Source organism: Myotis myotis, unplaced genomic scaffold (genome assembly GCF_014108235.1).
Source record: "Myotis myotis isolate mMyoMyo1 unplaced genomic scaffold, mMyoMyo1.p scaffold_m19_p_5, whole genome shotgun sequence".
Taxonomy (NCBI): Eukaryota; Metazoa; Chordata; class Mammalia; order Chiroptera; family Vespertilionidae; genus Myotis; species Myotis myotis.
This window is the reverse complement of record NW_023416357.1, coordinates 93,848,568-93,865,287: the sequence shown is the minus strand read 5'-3', so window position 1 is coordinate 93,865,287 and position 16,720 is coordinate 93,848,568. Positions and strand designations below refer to the sequence as shown.

The 16,720-nt window shown below is 44.5% G+C and overlaps 1 protein-coding gene across 5 annotated transcripts in view; it reads right to left on the bottom strand.

Annotated features, from left to right (window-relative positions):
• The window catches only part of ZC3H7A (zinc finger CCCH-type containing 7A), a 36,076-nt gene extending 20,231 nt beyond the window's left edge, over positions 1 to 15,845 (bottom strand). For 2 of the 5 annotated variants that reach the window (XM_036310964.1, XM_036310967.1), the window contains exons 1-4: positions 15,692 to 15,844; positions 4,403 to 4,504; positions 3,351 to 3,390; positions 1,014 to 1,211 (exon numbers count right to left, since the gene is read on the bottom strand). In XM_036310964.1, coding sequence (XP_036166857.1) covers positions 1,014 to 1,211; positions 3,351 to 3,390; positions 4,403 to 4,470 — 306 coding nt within the window. In that variant the 5' untranslated portion in view covers positions 4,471 to 4,504; positions 15,692 to 15,844. Of the gene's footprint in view, positions 1 to 1,013; positions 1,212 to 3,350; positions 3,391 to 4,402; positions 4,505 to 8,257; positions 8,398 to 14,837; positions 14,957 to 15,691 lie in introns of all 5 variants that reach the window. The other 3 variants (XM_036310965.1, XM_036310966.1, XR_004967805.1) reach the window with 3 other exon arrangements.
• Between the last annotated feature and the right edge of the window lie 875 nt (positions 15,846 to 16,720).

The window sequence follows — 16,720 nt, the reverse complement described above, 5'->3', positions numbered from 1 at the left end:
GAAAGGAACACATTAGAGAAAACAAAATAAATAGCAACGAATGTTCATTAACAAAGAACTAGGTGACAACATGGGTACTTTTCTTATTTTCACAGGTAAGTTTTACGGAATGTCCACAGTGAAAATTATAGGCACATCAAAATATTGCTTTCTAAGAAAGTTTGTTAATTCTTTTGAAGGCTAACTACCTTTTGGGCTAAAAAATCTACTAAGAGGACTGAATCTTGACTAAGAAGTGAATTGCTTCCACAAGTACCTGACAGACACACTTATCTCTGAACACTTGTATCTTATCCCCCTGGGCTGATTTTATTTTTATTTTTTTAAGGTGACACTCCACCCAAAGGCATACTCAAATGGGAGTCTCCATAGATCATAACTAAGAAACAAATTACTTTTAAAAATCCCTAAACATTTGCCCATAACTGATTTTTCAAAATTTCAGGCAACTCTAAAAGGAGTTAATAACATCTTTACTTAAAACTGAAATTAGAGCCCGGCCTATGTAGTTCAATGGTTGAGCATTGACCTATGAACCAGGAGGTCACGGTATGATTCCCAGTCAGGGCACATGCCCCGGTTGTGGGCTCGATTTCCAGTCAAGGGCACACAGGATCCAGCCGATCAATGATTCTCTCTCATTAATGTTTCTCTCCCTCTCCCTTCCTCTCTGAAATCAATAAAAATATATTAAAGAAAAACAAAAAACACTAAAATTAGCCCTCGCCAATTTGGCTCAGTGGATACAGCATCGGCCTGCAGATAGAAAGGTCCCAGATTCAATTCCAGTCAAGTGCACATACCTCGGTTGCAGGAGGCAACCAATCGATGTGTTTCTCTCACATCAATATTTCTCTCTGTCTTTCCCTCTCTCTTCCACTCTCTCTAAAAATCAATGGAAAAATATGCTCAGGTGAGGATTAAAAAAACAAAACAAACAAAAAACACCTAAAATTAGATATTGACTTATTAATGTATGATGTTGAAACACTGTTTTAAAAACCGCAACTCACCATATTAGAATAGCAAGCAATACGATTTATATGTAGTTTTTCAATGATTTCTTTAGGTATTAAAATTTCTTCAGACTTTGCATAATCAGCTATATTCAATGCTTCCGTGTACTGGCTCATTGAGCTGTTCCAATCACCTTCCCGATAAACATCATTTCCTTCATTAAAAAGATTTCTCACAAGAGCACGTAAATATACCTAAAAAAAGAAAGTTACCACTTGAAACCATTTAAGGAACAAGTCGGGTACAAGTAAATTTTAATTTTTGTATCTAAAACTTCAGAGGAAATAATTTGACAGAGCAAGAAGTACTGTTGTAAGAAATTACAAAATCCAGGCCACTACCTCAGTGTGGGTTTCATCTGGCTTGCTTTTTCAAGAGAAAAATTCAGTGTTTAATTATTAAGAAAAATGCAGCAAAAGCACCCAGTAAATATTTGTCCACATTTCCAACTCTGGGCCTGGGATACATTCCTACAGATGGAAACTCTAGGTCAAACAAAATGAGACGTTTAAGGCTTCTTACCAGTATTTCTAAACTGCCTTCCAAAGGCAGTAACAACAGATACTTTTGGTGGTTTCCTTTATAGCAGTGGTTCTCAACCTTCCTAATGCCGCGACCCTTTAATACAGTTCCTCATGTTGTGGTGACCCCCAATGTCATTGTTACAAATTGCACATAATTAAAGCATAGTGATTAATCACAAAAACAATATGTAATTATATATGTGTTTTCCGATGGTCTTAGGCGACCCCTGTGAAAGGGTTGTTCGACCCACAAAGGGGTCGCAACCCACAGGTTGAGAACCACTGCTTTATAGCATCCCACCAACACCGAGTAGCATGTAGGGACTTGTGCATCTAAAAATCTCTACTAATTTCTAGTGAAAGTGGTTCCTTTTTATTTGTATGTCTTTGACTACCAGTGAGGTTGAACTTTTCCACATTTTTGTGGACCATTTGTATTTCTGCTTTTATAACCTGTTTGCTCAGGCCACTTATTTAGAGGGAGAAGGATGTTAAACCTTTTTCTTATTATGTAAGAATGCACATCCTTTTGGTATGTAGAAAAGTTTTTAAGATTCCTTTGTGTTTTCTATCACAGCTTTAATATTTCAGAAGTCCTTTCTTATCACAAGATCAAATAAATATTCAAGTCTTCTGTCCCATTTTGTGAATTCAGGTCTAAGTAGTAAAGAAAACTGGACAGATCAAGCTTTGACAATTGAGGTGACTTCTGACATGCCACTTAACCTCTTTTGGACCCCAATTCCAATTTAAATATAAGGATTGTAAATTGAATTATAAAGTAAATGGATTATTCCATTATTTGCAGCCATCATACTTCATGATTCTACATCTGTTTGGAGGGAGGAAAGAAAGAGCGCAGAAGTGACTGAAATAAAGGAGAGGAAGGGACAGGCAGAGACAAAGAAGTGACAATCAGAAGCACCAAATCCCTCAGAGACACCAAACCACAGGTGAATTAACAGTCTGGAGAGACGAGAACCTGTAGAACTATCTCGTCACTGACATGCCTTACAAAGGTCAGTCAGAGACTCACCTGGGCTTTCTAATTAATAGATTCACCCCTGGGTCTTCCTATTACTCAGTCACCCTTGATCACTGTTAGAACTTCTCTTCTCCTAAATAAAAGCAGAAGAGTCTCTGCTCTCTCCTTCTCAACATATTCTGTCCCACTTATTTTCGATGAAGTGAGAAGGAGGCTAGACCTAATTTTTTAGGGGCTCAAAAGATATATTAATTCAATACTATCCTAATAGAGGAAAGAAAATATAGGACAGCCGAAACCGGTTTGGCTCAGTGGATAGAGCGTCGGCTTGCGGACTGAAAGGTCCCAGGTTCGATTCCGGTCAAGGGAATGTACCTGGATTGTGGGCACATCCCCAGTAGGAGATGTGCAGGAGGCAGCTGATCGATGTTTCTCTCTCATCGATGTTTCTAGCTCTCTGTCTCTCTCCCTTCCTCTCTTTAAAAAATCAATAAAATATATAAAAAAAAAAAAAAAAGAAAATATAGGACAACTGTCCAAGTATGTAAAAAAAAAATGTCCGATATATGAGGGTCAGTATATCTTTTCTGTAAATGCCCAGATATTAATATTTTAGGCTTTGTGGGCCACACAGTCTCTGTCCCAACTACCATATTTTGTGAAAGCAGCCATAGATGATACATGAACAAATGAGTATGGCTGTGTTTCAATAAAATTTTATTTACAAAAACAAACAATGGGCCATAGTTTGCCAACCCTTGCTACATATTTACAGTTCACAGGCTACTGAAGAGTTTTTCAGTCGACCTTCTCAGAGTCATTACCTCATATTGTTCCTGTGTGCCTGGATACGACAGTGGTGACCTAAGAAGAAGAGACAAATTAATTGTAATTATCAGGCTCTTATCAGGATTTGTTCATCCAGAAGGCATCTTAAATATGAAGGTCTACGAGCTTGCTGCTGGTTCAAAGCATGTTTTAAAGACCTACTTCTCCTTATTCACATATAACTGTAGTCGTGATTTAAGAAATCTAAAATTATTCCTTTGTCTTTTCTTGACTAAGTACATTTTCTTCTCAAATCTACTGCTACAGAAAGAAAGCCTAATGTTTCACATGCCAGAAACGTTTTAAAAATAGTACAAAACCAATAATACCACTGGATCCAATTTACTGGAGTGTGAAGAGAAGACTGTCAGCTTCCTGGGAAGCACAGAGGGACCTCTTCCTGGACACATCCACCCAGGCCCCATCTGTCCCCTCACTGGCATGCCTTACAACGGTCAGTCGCAGACTGAGCTTCTCAACAGAAACGTTTGATCACAAAAGCCCTGTGTTGACAGATGTTCACTTTCACTCATCAGAACTGTTCTCATGAGATTAGGTTAAAATTCCTCAGTCTAACATTCTCAGGGAAACTAAAGGATTTCGGCCCTAACAACCAGTGACAGTAAGATCCAGGTCAGCCCAGCCAGTGTGGCTCAGTGGTTGAGTATCAACCTATGAATCAGGTCACAATTCGATTCCTGGTTGGGGCATATGCCTGGGTTGTGGGCTCGATCCCCAGTGTGGAGCATGCAGGAGGCAGCCAATCAATGATTCGCTCTCATCACTGATCTTTCTGTCTCTCTCTCCCTCTTCTTTCCTCTCTGAAATAAATTTAAAAAGATATTTAAAAAAAAAGAAAAGATCCAGGTCAGAACGCAAAGAAATCAAATGTAAAAGAGCAAAAATTACTTCTGGAACAATACACCTAATTTCTAATCCAAATATGGGACTTATGACATATAACTAAAGGGTTCTTAATCTCTGTGAAATGTACAGCCATATGAAAGTTAGCAGGGGTTGAGGACGCAGGTATGAATTAAGCTCTTACTGTATAAACTGTAGTCCTTCCTTAATGCTCTGCTGCCTTTTTCTTCTCTCCTCGGACACACTGGACATGTTACCCCGCACATCCACTTTCTAAGTGAGCAATCTGGAAAGAAAGAACACACAAAATGGCGTCAGGCAGCACAACCTGGACCCCCGTTACAACACCCATCATTTAAGGTTATGTCACAAATTCGTTGTGGACACGTCCCTCTATGCTGACGTGACTCTCCAGTTCTCAAAGCCAAGAGCCCCGTCTGCCCTACTGTGTGGTGCCCGGGGTCTAGCTCACATGGCGTAAGGTTCTTAGGCTCCTTTAGGTTAATCAGCCAGGCAGGCTTTGAAGGCTCCTCCAAGTACTCTCCATGAAAAAGTCATTTCCCTCCGCTCCCTTCTCCTCTCTCCTGCAGCCTCAGGATTTGTTTATTTCCTTCCCACGCGCTCACGGACGCTGCCCTGAACAGTCGCGGCCTTGTTTTGCTTCTGGAAGCTCTCCAGAAGTAAAAAGGTTTCACATCCGCTTGCCTCTGAGGGAGTCTGACTTCCTTATGAGCAGACTCTAAACCTTCACACTTATTTTGTTACACAAACTTCTGAAATAATCCTTGTTGATACAACTGACAAAAATAAATGATCTAGCCCAGCCGGTGTGGCTCAGTGGTTGAGCGTCAACCTACAGGAGGTCATGGTTCAATTCCCGGTCACGGCTCATGGTGGGGTTGTGGGCCCGATCCCCAGTGTGGGGCGTGCAGGAGGCAGCTGATAAATGATTCTCTCATCATTGATGTTTCTATCTCTCACTCTCCCTTCCTCTCTGAAATCAATAAAAATACTTTCTTTAAATTAGTGATCTAAATGAATTTCCTTCCATTGGAATTTTCTGGAAAGTTAAGGGTTTATCTTCCAGGTAACTGGCAAATGTCAATACGTGTCATTGCTGGTAGTATCTAACCCACTAATCAGTGTGCATTAGGCAGCTCCCAGCAATGCAAAGGACCACAGGGAAGAGACCTGTGATAAAACAGCATCTCCAATGTCCTAAACTAGGGTTCCTCAAGCTCAGCGGCTGCGGTGGGATGGGGCTGTCCTGTGCACTGACAGATGTTAGCAGCATCCGCGTCTCCAGCCACGAGATGCCAGTGGCCTTCCCTCCCCCCCTCCCTTGTGATAACCAAAAAGGTCTCCACGTACTGTTAAAGGTCCCCTCCAGGGGACGGTTGGACTGGGTGGGGCACATCACCCCAGGATAAAAACGAATGAGATCTAAGCCTCAGAAGACATCTTATCACATAAACCATGTATTTGGACTCACGTGACAGATAGGAAAATGTCACTCATGCTTCAAATACATAGCTGAAATGTTTCAGTTTCATTATTGCTTACCAGTGGTCTTGTCTTTAAATCTACCTTTTTCAAAGTGTAGGGGTGAAGATGAAGGTTGGAATGCCCCAAAGGTTGACAGCTGGTACTAATTCTTTTTGTCTTTTAAATACTGTCAGCTCTAAATACTTCAATCTCATATTGAAAGGCTGGTACTTTGCTGAAGTGTTTACATGTGAAAGGATAGAATACCTGGAACTTGCTTTAAAATACTCCAGCAAACAAAAAAGGGAGTGGGGGTCTGGTATGAAACAACAGAACACTGATAACTGGTGAAAGCACAAGGCTTTTTCCTAGTACTTGCTCTACCTTGTAAGTTTGAACTCTTCCAAAATAAAAAGTTTAAAAGCCCCTTACACTGAAGTAAAATGGCATTATTTGTGGAAAATTTTTTTGTTTGTTTTTTAATGTATTTTTATTGATTTCAGAGAGGGAGAAGGGAGAGAGAGATAGAAACCTCAATGATGAGAGAGAATCACTGATCGGCTGCCTCCTACACGCCCCCTGGGGGGAGGAGGGCGATCAAGCCCACATCCCGGGCATGTGCCCTTGACCAGAATCAAACCCAGGACCCTTTGGTCCGCAGGCCGATGCTCAATACACGGAGCCAAACCAGCCAGGGCTTGGAATTTGTTTTTTAGCCTAAAGGGGGATGAATGGGTAGAAGTGAAACAATGAATGGGTAACTGCCCCTTTTGAACAATGGGAGGAATGTGTGCGTTCATTCGACCCCTCTACTGGTTGGTACAGGTCTGACCGTTTCCGTGATAAAAAATGTAATTCATACTTGTATGTACAAAGTTATTTAAAGAGGCACTACTTGTAAGAGAATAAGATAGCAAATTAACTCAATGTCTATCAAAAAGGAAATGGCTAAATGGAGCTGGGGAAGAAAGAGGCAAAAGGGGCAATCCCCACAATATGACCCTGGTTTTTTGTTTGTAAAAAACAAACAAACAAAAAACTCCAGATGGAATCACAAAAAGTTATAGCAGCAGCAGCAGAAAGGGTGGGACAGTCTTTTCACTGAATACCTTTAAAACTTTTGAGTCCTGTAAATGAATTATATCTGGGGAAAAATTAAAGTATTTTTAAAAGTCTATGTAGCCTCTGAGCCCTTCCTTGGAAAGACGGCCCTTCTGGGCCCCGTAAGGTGGCTTTTCTTTTATTTGATTTTATTTTAAGCAGGGCCAACTCAAGAGAACTTCAGAGCTCAAAGGCCCCTAGAGCAGCACTTGAGGGTCTATGGCAGTCAGGCCCTAACCTGGGACAAAAGCAGACACCAATCCCAGGAAGCACTGTTCCCTCTCTTCAGTGAATGGCAAACCTCTCCCCCACCTCTGTCCAGCCAGGTGAGAAAGGAGTTTTGGTTCACTGAGAAAGTCAATCTGTTGGCTAAGAAGGGATGCCTGGGTAATGATAATCCCCCAAACTAATCGAGAAGGGCTGTTTCCCCAGATAGCGCTGGAAAACCTTGAACCTGGACCTCTCAGGGACAAAGGGCAGGTGGCAAAGAGCTGACAACTCAGATAAGTGATTAAGAGGAAATGAGATGCAGACTCTTAATTGCATGAAATATACGCCTCCTTTACATGTTAAAGATTTGGAAGCACCAGCAACCAGATTTTTTTTTTCCCACCGTAGATTAGTTTTACCTATAAAATAAGCCTCCTTCACCTCCCATTTTGAAAGAAGGAAAAAGATCTATGCCTTATACACCATCAGACTTTTGGATCCAGTTAAAATTTTGCCTCAATTTTAATGTCAGAAAGAATTTAATAAAGTTAACCCAACAGCTACTTTTTTAAACTGACTTTATTTTTTAAAATATCTTTTTATTGATTTCAGAGAGGGAAGGAGAGGGAGAGAAAGATGGAAACATCAAGGATGAGAGAGAATCACTGATCTGCTGCCTCCTGCACGCCCCCCACTGGGGATCCAGCCTGCAACCTGGGCATGTGCCCTGACCGGAATCGAACCATAGATCAATGCTCAACCACTGAGACACACCACCAAGGGCTCCCCCCCCCCCTTTTCTTATTCAAACTCAAGTCCTATGTGACAGGTGTCCATTTCCTCCTTGAAACTGGGATTCCCTCTTCAGCTGACTTCTGAGAGCCCTGGGGCTTCATCAGACCTTCTCACTCCCAACCACTCTCCCCTCAGGGACTCCACACTGCCCAGATGTTACCAACCCTCATCTAGGGCCCCTACACTCCCCAGTCCATCCCCAGGCAGATCTTGATACTCTCCACGGATGTGACAGTTCTACCTGGATATCTCGTAGACATCACAAACTGTTTTAAAAGTAGTATCTTATTATGACAATGAAAAGAAATGTCTCCTCCCAACCCTGTCACTCAACCACCCTTTTGCCCTTCCTGAGAGCAATCAACCACTGTTAGGTTATTCTGTGTATAGACACAGACCATAGAACACACACACACACACACACACACACACACACACACACACGTACATGTAAAAACTGGTGAAAACTGAGTAAGGTGTACTTGGTTACAGTATTATACCAACGTCAATTTCCTGGCTTTGATGTCACTCTAGTTATATAAGATGGCACCACCGGAACTCTACATATTTTTGCAATTTCCTGGGAGTCTATATTTCAAAATAAGAAATTAAAAATAGCCCATGCATGTTATTTTTTATACAACCTGGGCTCCTCACATGTTCTGCACCTTGCTTTTTACATGAAGCACCTAATCTAGAGGGTCATTCCATATCAGGACCTAGAAAACTGCTTTATCCTTAATAGCCCTGTAGCCTGTTCTAGGATATGATTGGGCCATAACTACACTAGGTCTCTAGTGATGAACATTTTGGTTGTTTCCAATCTTTAAAATTCATCAGATACATAGGACATATGTGTATCTTTAAAGAATTTCTAGTCCTAACCGGTCTGGCTCAGTGGATAGAGAATCGGCCTTCGGACTGAAGTGTCCCAGGTTCGATTCCTGTCAAGGGCATGTACCTGAGGCACATCCCCAGTAGGGGGTGTGCAGGAGGCAGCTGATCAATGTTTCTCTCTCATCAATGTTTCTAACTCTCTATCCCTCTCCCTTCCTCTCTGTAAAAAATTAATAAAGTATATTTTTTAAAAAGATTTTCTGCCATAACCGGTTTGGCTCAGTGGATGGAGCGTCGGCCTGCGGACTAAAGGGTCCCAGGTTCGATTCCGGTCAAGGGTATATACCTTGGTTGCAGGCACATCCCCAGTAGGAGGTGTGCAGGAAGCGGCTGATCAATGTTTCTCTCTCATCGATGTTTCTAACTCTCTATCTCTCTCCCTTCCTCTCTGTAAAAAATCAATAAAATATATATTTAAAAAAATAAAAATAAATAAGTAAATAAATAAGAATTTCTATAGGATAAAGAGTATATGTTGTCTTTATTTTACCAGCTATTGCCAAGCTACACCAAATGACCCTACCCAGAAACAGTACTTGAGGGTGTCTATTTCACTGCTTCACCAGAAATTATTAAATGTTTTCATCTATGTCAACCAGGAGGTGAGAAATATGGCTTCTGGGTTTTGACATACTCAGAAAAGCCTCCAGCACTCTGAGATTATAAAATAATTATCCATGTTTTCTTCTAGTACTCATATTCTTTCATTAAACACTAGAGGCCGGATGCACGAAATTCATGCAAGGGGCTTGGCCCTTGCAGCCCCAGCCGGCCCTCACAACCTCAGCCGGACCTCACAGGCCCTCACAGCCCTGGCTTCATCCAGAGGGTCATTCAGAAGGTCGTCTGGTTGGTCCTTCTGCTGTTCAGTCTAATTAGAATATTAGCTCTTTATTATATAGGTTATTTTTAAATCAGATCTGCCAGTTTACTATAAGGAATAATGTAGAGATGCACTGTATATAATTCCCTCCCAAATAGCTACCCAGTTGCCCAAACTTCATTTTCAAAATGTAAAGTCCTCTATTCTACAGCAATATGTGCAAGGCCACCTGCTCTGTTTCTGACTTTTATTCAGCATTTCTAACTTCAGTGGCTCTAATCCTCTGCCCTCCTCCCAATCCTAAGGCTTAGCCCAATCTTACCTTTTCAGTAATGAAACCACCTTCCAGCCAGTTGCTCAAGCCAAAAACCAGGGGTTACACTCCTCTCTCTTTCACATTCCACATCCAATCAACCCACTGACAAAGCCTGTCAGTGATACCATCAAAACAGGTGCATGCATCCCAAATCCAACCACTCAAAACCTCCTTGGCCTGAGTCACACCATCTCATATGAAGGTGGCAATATCCTCCTCTCTCAGCCTCTGTCTCAGCTCCAGGCATCTCCTCTGCCCCTCCCCCTTTCATTTCCTACACGAAACTAAAAGGAATGCTCTTTTAAAAACAGAAATTAGTTATTAGCCCTGCCTAAAATCCTTCACTGACTTCCCTAAGCATTTATAAGAACACCGAGATTCCTTACCTCGACCTACCCGATCTGGGAGGACTAACTTCCCGTAAGTCTTTTCACAACACCCTCGCCCTGATTCACTTACTCAGCTCCTGTCAGACTGGCCTTCGGTGTGTTCCTAAAATGAGTCAAGGGCTCTGTACTTCTGGGCCATTGTGCTTGCTGATCCCTCTGCCCATAACACACTTCCCAGATCTGCAGAGCTGGCTCCTTTTCAGTCTGGAATCTTGACTTACTAGTAAGTGTACCTTTAGAGGCCTTCCCTTTCCACACTAAATTGTCATCACATCCCATTATTCACTTCAAGAGGTGCCTTGTTTTATTTACTCCTGATTGCATCACAATACCTAGGGACCAGGTCAAGAAAAACTTGAATGGAAGAATGAATGAATGCAAAGTTGAGAGGCCCCAGAGTTAAAACCTGGTAAACTGTTCACAAAAACAGACAAGCAGGAGAAAGGAAGGTGTCCGGGAGGAAATGACTGGACATAAGCAGAGCTGGCTGTAGGGGACTCTGCCCCAACCCTGCAGGGGAACAAGTTGGGGAGTGAATCAATTAGAGACAGACACAGAGAGAATCTGAAACCATAAGACTCCTGAAACAGTGCTGTGATGCCAGGGGAAAAGCAAGTCAGACCCATTCCTTCTCCTTAAATGAAAAGGAAATGGGTTGGGGATAGGGGAGCTTTCAACTGCATTTTAAGGCAAGAAATTCAATTAGACATGAATTTCATTAAATTAACTAAATTCCTACAAACCGAAATATCATCTTTCCAGAACCAGCTGATTTTAAAATTGTTACTCATTCTCAAGTTTTATATAAGAACAAAAAAAAACCCTGGATCGTTATTATAATTCCTTTAAGTATTTACTCAAGGCCTGTTAGGTGAAACTCAATATACTTAAGTCCAGTACAATGTACAGAGCTAATAACTAAGCAATTTATTCATACCCATGAAATTGCAGCCTTCCATAGTAACTTTAGAAACTAGCTCCCATTAACACAGCGGTTCTCAACCTGTGGGTCGCGACCCCTTTGGCGGTCGAACGACCCTTTCACAGGGGTCGCCTAAGATCATCCTGCATATCAGATAGTTACATTACGATTCATAACAGTAGCAACATTACAGTTATGAAGTAGCAACGAAAATAATTTTATGGCTGAGTCACAACACGAGGAACTGTATTTAAAGGGCCAGAAGGTTGAGAACCACTGCATTAACAGAAGACACCCAGGTAAATGAAATGTGACTGCAACAATAGCACAGATAGGAATGATAGCTCACACTTAGCGCGCCTGCTGCATGCCAGGCATTGTTCCAAGTGCTTTACATGTATTAAACCATTTAATCCTTACAACAACCTTAAGACATAGGTCCTACGAGGAAACTGAAGCACAGAGAAGTGACACAAGTAGTCCAGGATCACACAGCTGCCAAGTGACAGAGCCAGATTTCAAAGTCAGACAGGCTGGCTCCAAGCCTGAACTCAGCCACCAACCTCCTTTGCACTGTAAATGGTGGTGCCGCCTGGAGGAGGGGGAGGGAGCACAGGTAAGTTGGCCCTGGGCTCGGCTCTCAAAGACCAATGCAGCACTGACAGACAGGTGGACACTTGAAAGCCACTCAAGAGAAACAAAATAAACATATGTCCGCATACACAGTGACGTAAGTGCTCAAGAAACATAAAGTCATTTAGACAAAGCAGAGGGTTTGCACAGGAATGTAGTCAGTGGACAGTGAGTCAGGATACCACTCCAGGGAAAATCTTTACATGGAAGTCCACTTTGCCCTACTATAATGTATTTAGATACAAAGAAGAAATATTAAAGGACCTTATTTACAAGATGTTCTAACTCAGGACCAGAGAAAGTGTCCCCAGGGAGCTGGGCACTGTGCTAGTACTTTTGCCTTAAAAGGTATTCCTAAGTTTCAAGTGAAAAATTGTAATTACCATCAGACCCAAGCTTCTGTGTAATGGCTAAACAAACAGGGAAACAATAAAAAGTAGTTAAAGTAGCATTACTGTCAAGCCTGTCTTGCAATAATGTATTAGCTCACTCTGGCAACACTTACAAAAGCATGTGGATACAATATAACCCAATGACCACAAACCCAGGCAGTGAAACATTATTACAGATGTTCTACCACCTTCTTGCAACTGTCTCTCCTACTGGATACTTTATGAGACCATTTTTCCCTTTTACTGAAAATGAAAAGGGATATGGAGGCTGTGCTAAACATCAGAAAGGTAATTTCATAATTTTGCCAGCCACCCTGGACTTTCATTTTGAAACCAGATACATATGCCAACTGCCTCCTACAGTGCCCAGCCCTGCTAAGGCACAGGGTTCATCTCACCTCATACACCACCTCTATATGGGAGGAATAAACAAAAATGTGAAGTTTCTGTCCAGCCAGTGTGGCTCAGCAGTTGACCTATGAACCAGGAGGTCATGGCTCAATTACTGGTCAGGGCACATGCTCGGGTTTCAGGCTTGATCCCTGGTAGCAGAGTGCAGGAGGCAGCCAATCAATGATTCTCTCATCACTGATGTTTCTCTCTCTCCCTCTCCCTTCCTCTCTGAAATCAATATATTAAGGGGGGGCGGGGGGGGGGATGTAAAGTCTTCAAGACAAATAGTTTGCCCAGAGTCACGCATACTGCCTGTGACATGCCCAGGACTGCAGATGAGGTCTTCTCAAGGGCCACACTAATATCTTGCTCCAAATTCAGGTATTTTCATAAAATACAAAGGCTCTGGGTTTTGTTTGTTTTTGTCAAATAGAAAATTACTGACTCTCTCTTATTGGTTCCAGTACATGGTTCCGAGATTTTTAAGGTATGTGAAATTAGTTAATTATTAACTAACTAAACATATTGCTGAACTCATAAAAAAAAAATAAATTCTTGTTGGGACAAAAACCTCAAAGAAAATCACCTCGCTTAAAAGAGTGTCTCCTTTCTATTCTGTGTGTGTGTGTTTTGATTAAACATGTATTACCACAAGCATTATAATTTTTAAACTTCTGGATTAATATTTCTTCCTTCTAAAAATGTTATCCAAAAAGTTTTTGCTTGATTTAGAAACACGTCACATTTTAGAGAAAAATTTTACTTCCAATCCTAAGATTCTGGAGAAAAATATTCTCATTAAAACAAAACATTTCAAAAAACAACAACAAGACTTCAAGATATAATCTAGAAAACAAGTTTCCAAACATCACACTTATTCTAGAAAGCCCACTCTAGAGTGAGGCAAATGGATACAGACATCTTTTGTTTCTACCTGGTCCTTTACTGGAAAGCTCAAAACTTTCCAAGAGTCACTGTCACCATTCCCAGAATTGAGATTCTATTCTAAGTCTCTCCCAAATACAGCATTAATTTAGCCTGGCATGTTTTTAAATCAATCAAAAAATTAAGAATTGTGGGACAATAGGGTTGACAACCACTATTTTTATGGGCAAAAACTGACTGTATCTGAGGAATGGGAAGGTCAGAGCAAGACGAACCAGGCCCCAAGCAAAAGGCACAGTAATTGGAAGGAAGGCCTGAGCTCTCCAGTTCCTTTAGGTGGCAGGAGCCCTGCAAATTAACACGCTCGCTGCACAACCCACACACGACAATAATGAGAACATTCAACCTCAATAAAACGTGATCTGATTCTGAGTTAAACATTACGTGACTATTTCCAGACTCCAGTACACAGCAGATACAGACGTTTTTTGAAAAAAATTCTGCCCATGAACATGAATTATTCTGCATATTAGGACAAGATCCTCATTATGCAATCAGCTCCAAAGTTCAGTTCAGCTGAGGGTGAGAAGGGGGTGGGGATTCCTGGAGAGCCTACAGAATAGGAGGCAAGATGCCATCAGAGAAGCAGGAAAAGATAAGCAAATGGCACTGGCTTCCAACCACCCCTGCCCCCATTCACAGGCTCTATTTCAGCACTGTCCAACAGGAATATGTGAGCCACAGATGTAATTTTAAATTTTCAAGTAGCCATATTAACAAAAGGAAAAGGAAAAGTGGCATTAATTTTAACAACATACTTTAGTTAACCCAATACGTTCAAAATATCTCAACATGTATTATTTAAGCATAAAAAATTATAAACGAGCCCCGCCATGTGGCTCAGAGGTTGGGCATCAACCCAAGAACCAGAAGGTCGCGCGGTTCAATTCCCAGTCAGGGCACACGCCCCGGACGCCGGTTCGATCCCGGGTAGGGGGCGTGCAGGAGGCAGTCCATCAATGATGTTTCTCTCTCATCCATGTTTCTATCTCTCCCTCTCCCTTCCTCTCTCTCTAAAAAAAAAATCAATAAAAAATATTTTTCACAAAATTACGAGATGTTTTACCTTTTTTTTTTCCCATAGTAAGTGTTTAAAATCAGGTGTGTCTCATCGCCAAAATTCGGTCTACCCACATTCCAAGTGCTCAAGAACCCCCTGGGGCCAGTGGCCACCTTCCCGGGAAGCAAAGGTCTAGTTCCAGCAGATCCTTGCTCTTGAAATGATCTAAGGCGCGTACCTCCTTTCATCCCTCATCATGGGGGGGGGGGGGGGGGGGGCGGGGAGCCGGGAAAAATACCCAACTACTGATAAGCTCACCCAATCAGGGAGCAGGCACAACCACTCGGCCCAGCCAGCGCTCTCCAGCTTGACCACACCCCTGCGATGACCACCTCCAACAGGAAACTCACGCCAACGGCAACTGACAGGTCCTCATTCTTTAAGAGAGGGGGGTTTAAAGACACCTAAAACCTGGCAGTCTCCGCACCCACGAGAAAGGCAAGAACCATTCGCCGCGCGTCCTCGACGTGTGTCCCGCGCAAAACAAAAAAAGGGGGGGGCGGGGGGAAAGGGGGAGAAGGGGCGGGATTAACCCGAAATAAATGAGCCACGCACTCCGCGTGCATCCTCCCCGCCCCCAAACCCAAAATACTGAATTAGGGAAACCGCGATGACCGGAACAGACACAAATCATGAAAAAGAAACTGTCTTTGAGTTAAATAACCAGAAAGGAGGTATCTGGCCAATGGAAATGCATGCTGGCAGGGAATGGCAGGGAGAAGCAGCCCTTTCGCCGCCCCCCCCCCGCCCCCGGTTGAGCCCCCCGCCCCTGGCTGAGCCCCCCGCCAACCCGGGAGGAGGAGATGGGAAGGGGAGGGGACCCCGGGCGCGCGCCCACGTCGGCCCGAAAATCCGTGCACGATCGGGGGCGCGCCCCGGACCTTGCCCCCCCCCCGCGGGCCCTTTGTGGCGGAGCCTCCCCCTCCGGACCCCTCCGTGCCGCCTCGGAGGACCCTGCGCGCCGCCCCTCCCACGCCCGGGGCCCGTTACCGGCCGCGCGCGAGCACGAGGCGGCGGCGGGCGCGCGCCCGGCGGGGGCACCGCGCGGGGGAGGGGCGGCGCGCGAGCCGGACGGGCGGCGGGCGGTGCGGGCCCCGACGGTGCCCACCTACCTGCGGGGACGGCCGCGCCGGCCAGCGGGCGGGAAAGAGGGCGGCGGCGCGCAGGGGAGCGGGCGACAGGGGCGGCGGTGGCGGCCACGGCGCTCGCTCGCAGCTTCCCTCCGCGACCGGCGGCGGCTTCCCGGCACCCGCGCAGCGCCCTCTGGCGGCGGGAGGCCGCGCGCGCCGCCCGGGAGACGCCGCCATTGGCTGCGCCCGCGAGCGTCGGTGCCAGGGGCGGCCTCGGCGCACGTCGGGCCGGGCGGGGACGGGGACGGGGACCGGGGATTGGCACAGGCGGTAGCGACCCTGTGCCCTGCCGGCCGCGGGCCCGTCCCTACACCGAGCGCGCTGGGCCTCCGGGTTGAGCCAATAAGAGGCCAGATCGTGCCCAGGACACCCCCGTGCTGCTAACGGCCCGGTGGACGTAAAATTCAAATTCATCTGCGACTGGTGCATTTTTTTTTCTAGTGTGTGGCCCCGGGGTTAGCACCGCATCTCGCAGGGAGCTGACCTAGCTTGGATATCAGGAAGTCTTCCCGGAGAGACTGTTGGTTTAGCAAGTGCTATCTAGTGCTGACTACTCTGCGATTAGTAACTCTTTGGAGCCTCAAAACAACCATTCCTGTCCCCGTTCTTACAGATGGGCGGGCGCACGGAGCTCAGTGGCAGCTCTGGGTTGGAAAGACAGCCTCCCACCCTTGGAAGGCCTGGCTCCCCGTCCTCCAGGTCCCAGCTCAAATGCCACATCTCCCACTGTATTCTCAACAGCCCGGTGCCCCTGTGGGCAAGGCCCTTACCGTGCTCTGGGGCTCAGCAGTGGGCAAGGCAGAGTCCCCGCCCTTTGACCCGATGGAGAGTGGGGGTGTGGACCAAAAGGACACAAAGAAGACCAATGGGGACAGTGAAAAGGAAAGCAACTAACGCAGGATGACCTGACCGTGATGGGAGGGTTAAAGAGGGGTGGGGAGAAGTCAAGGAAGGTCTCTGAGAAGGTGACAGCAGAGCTGAAATGGGAAATGAGCCCCACAGAGGGAAGGC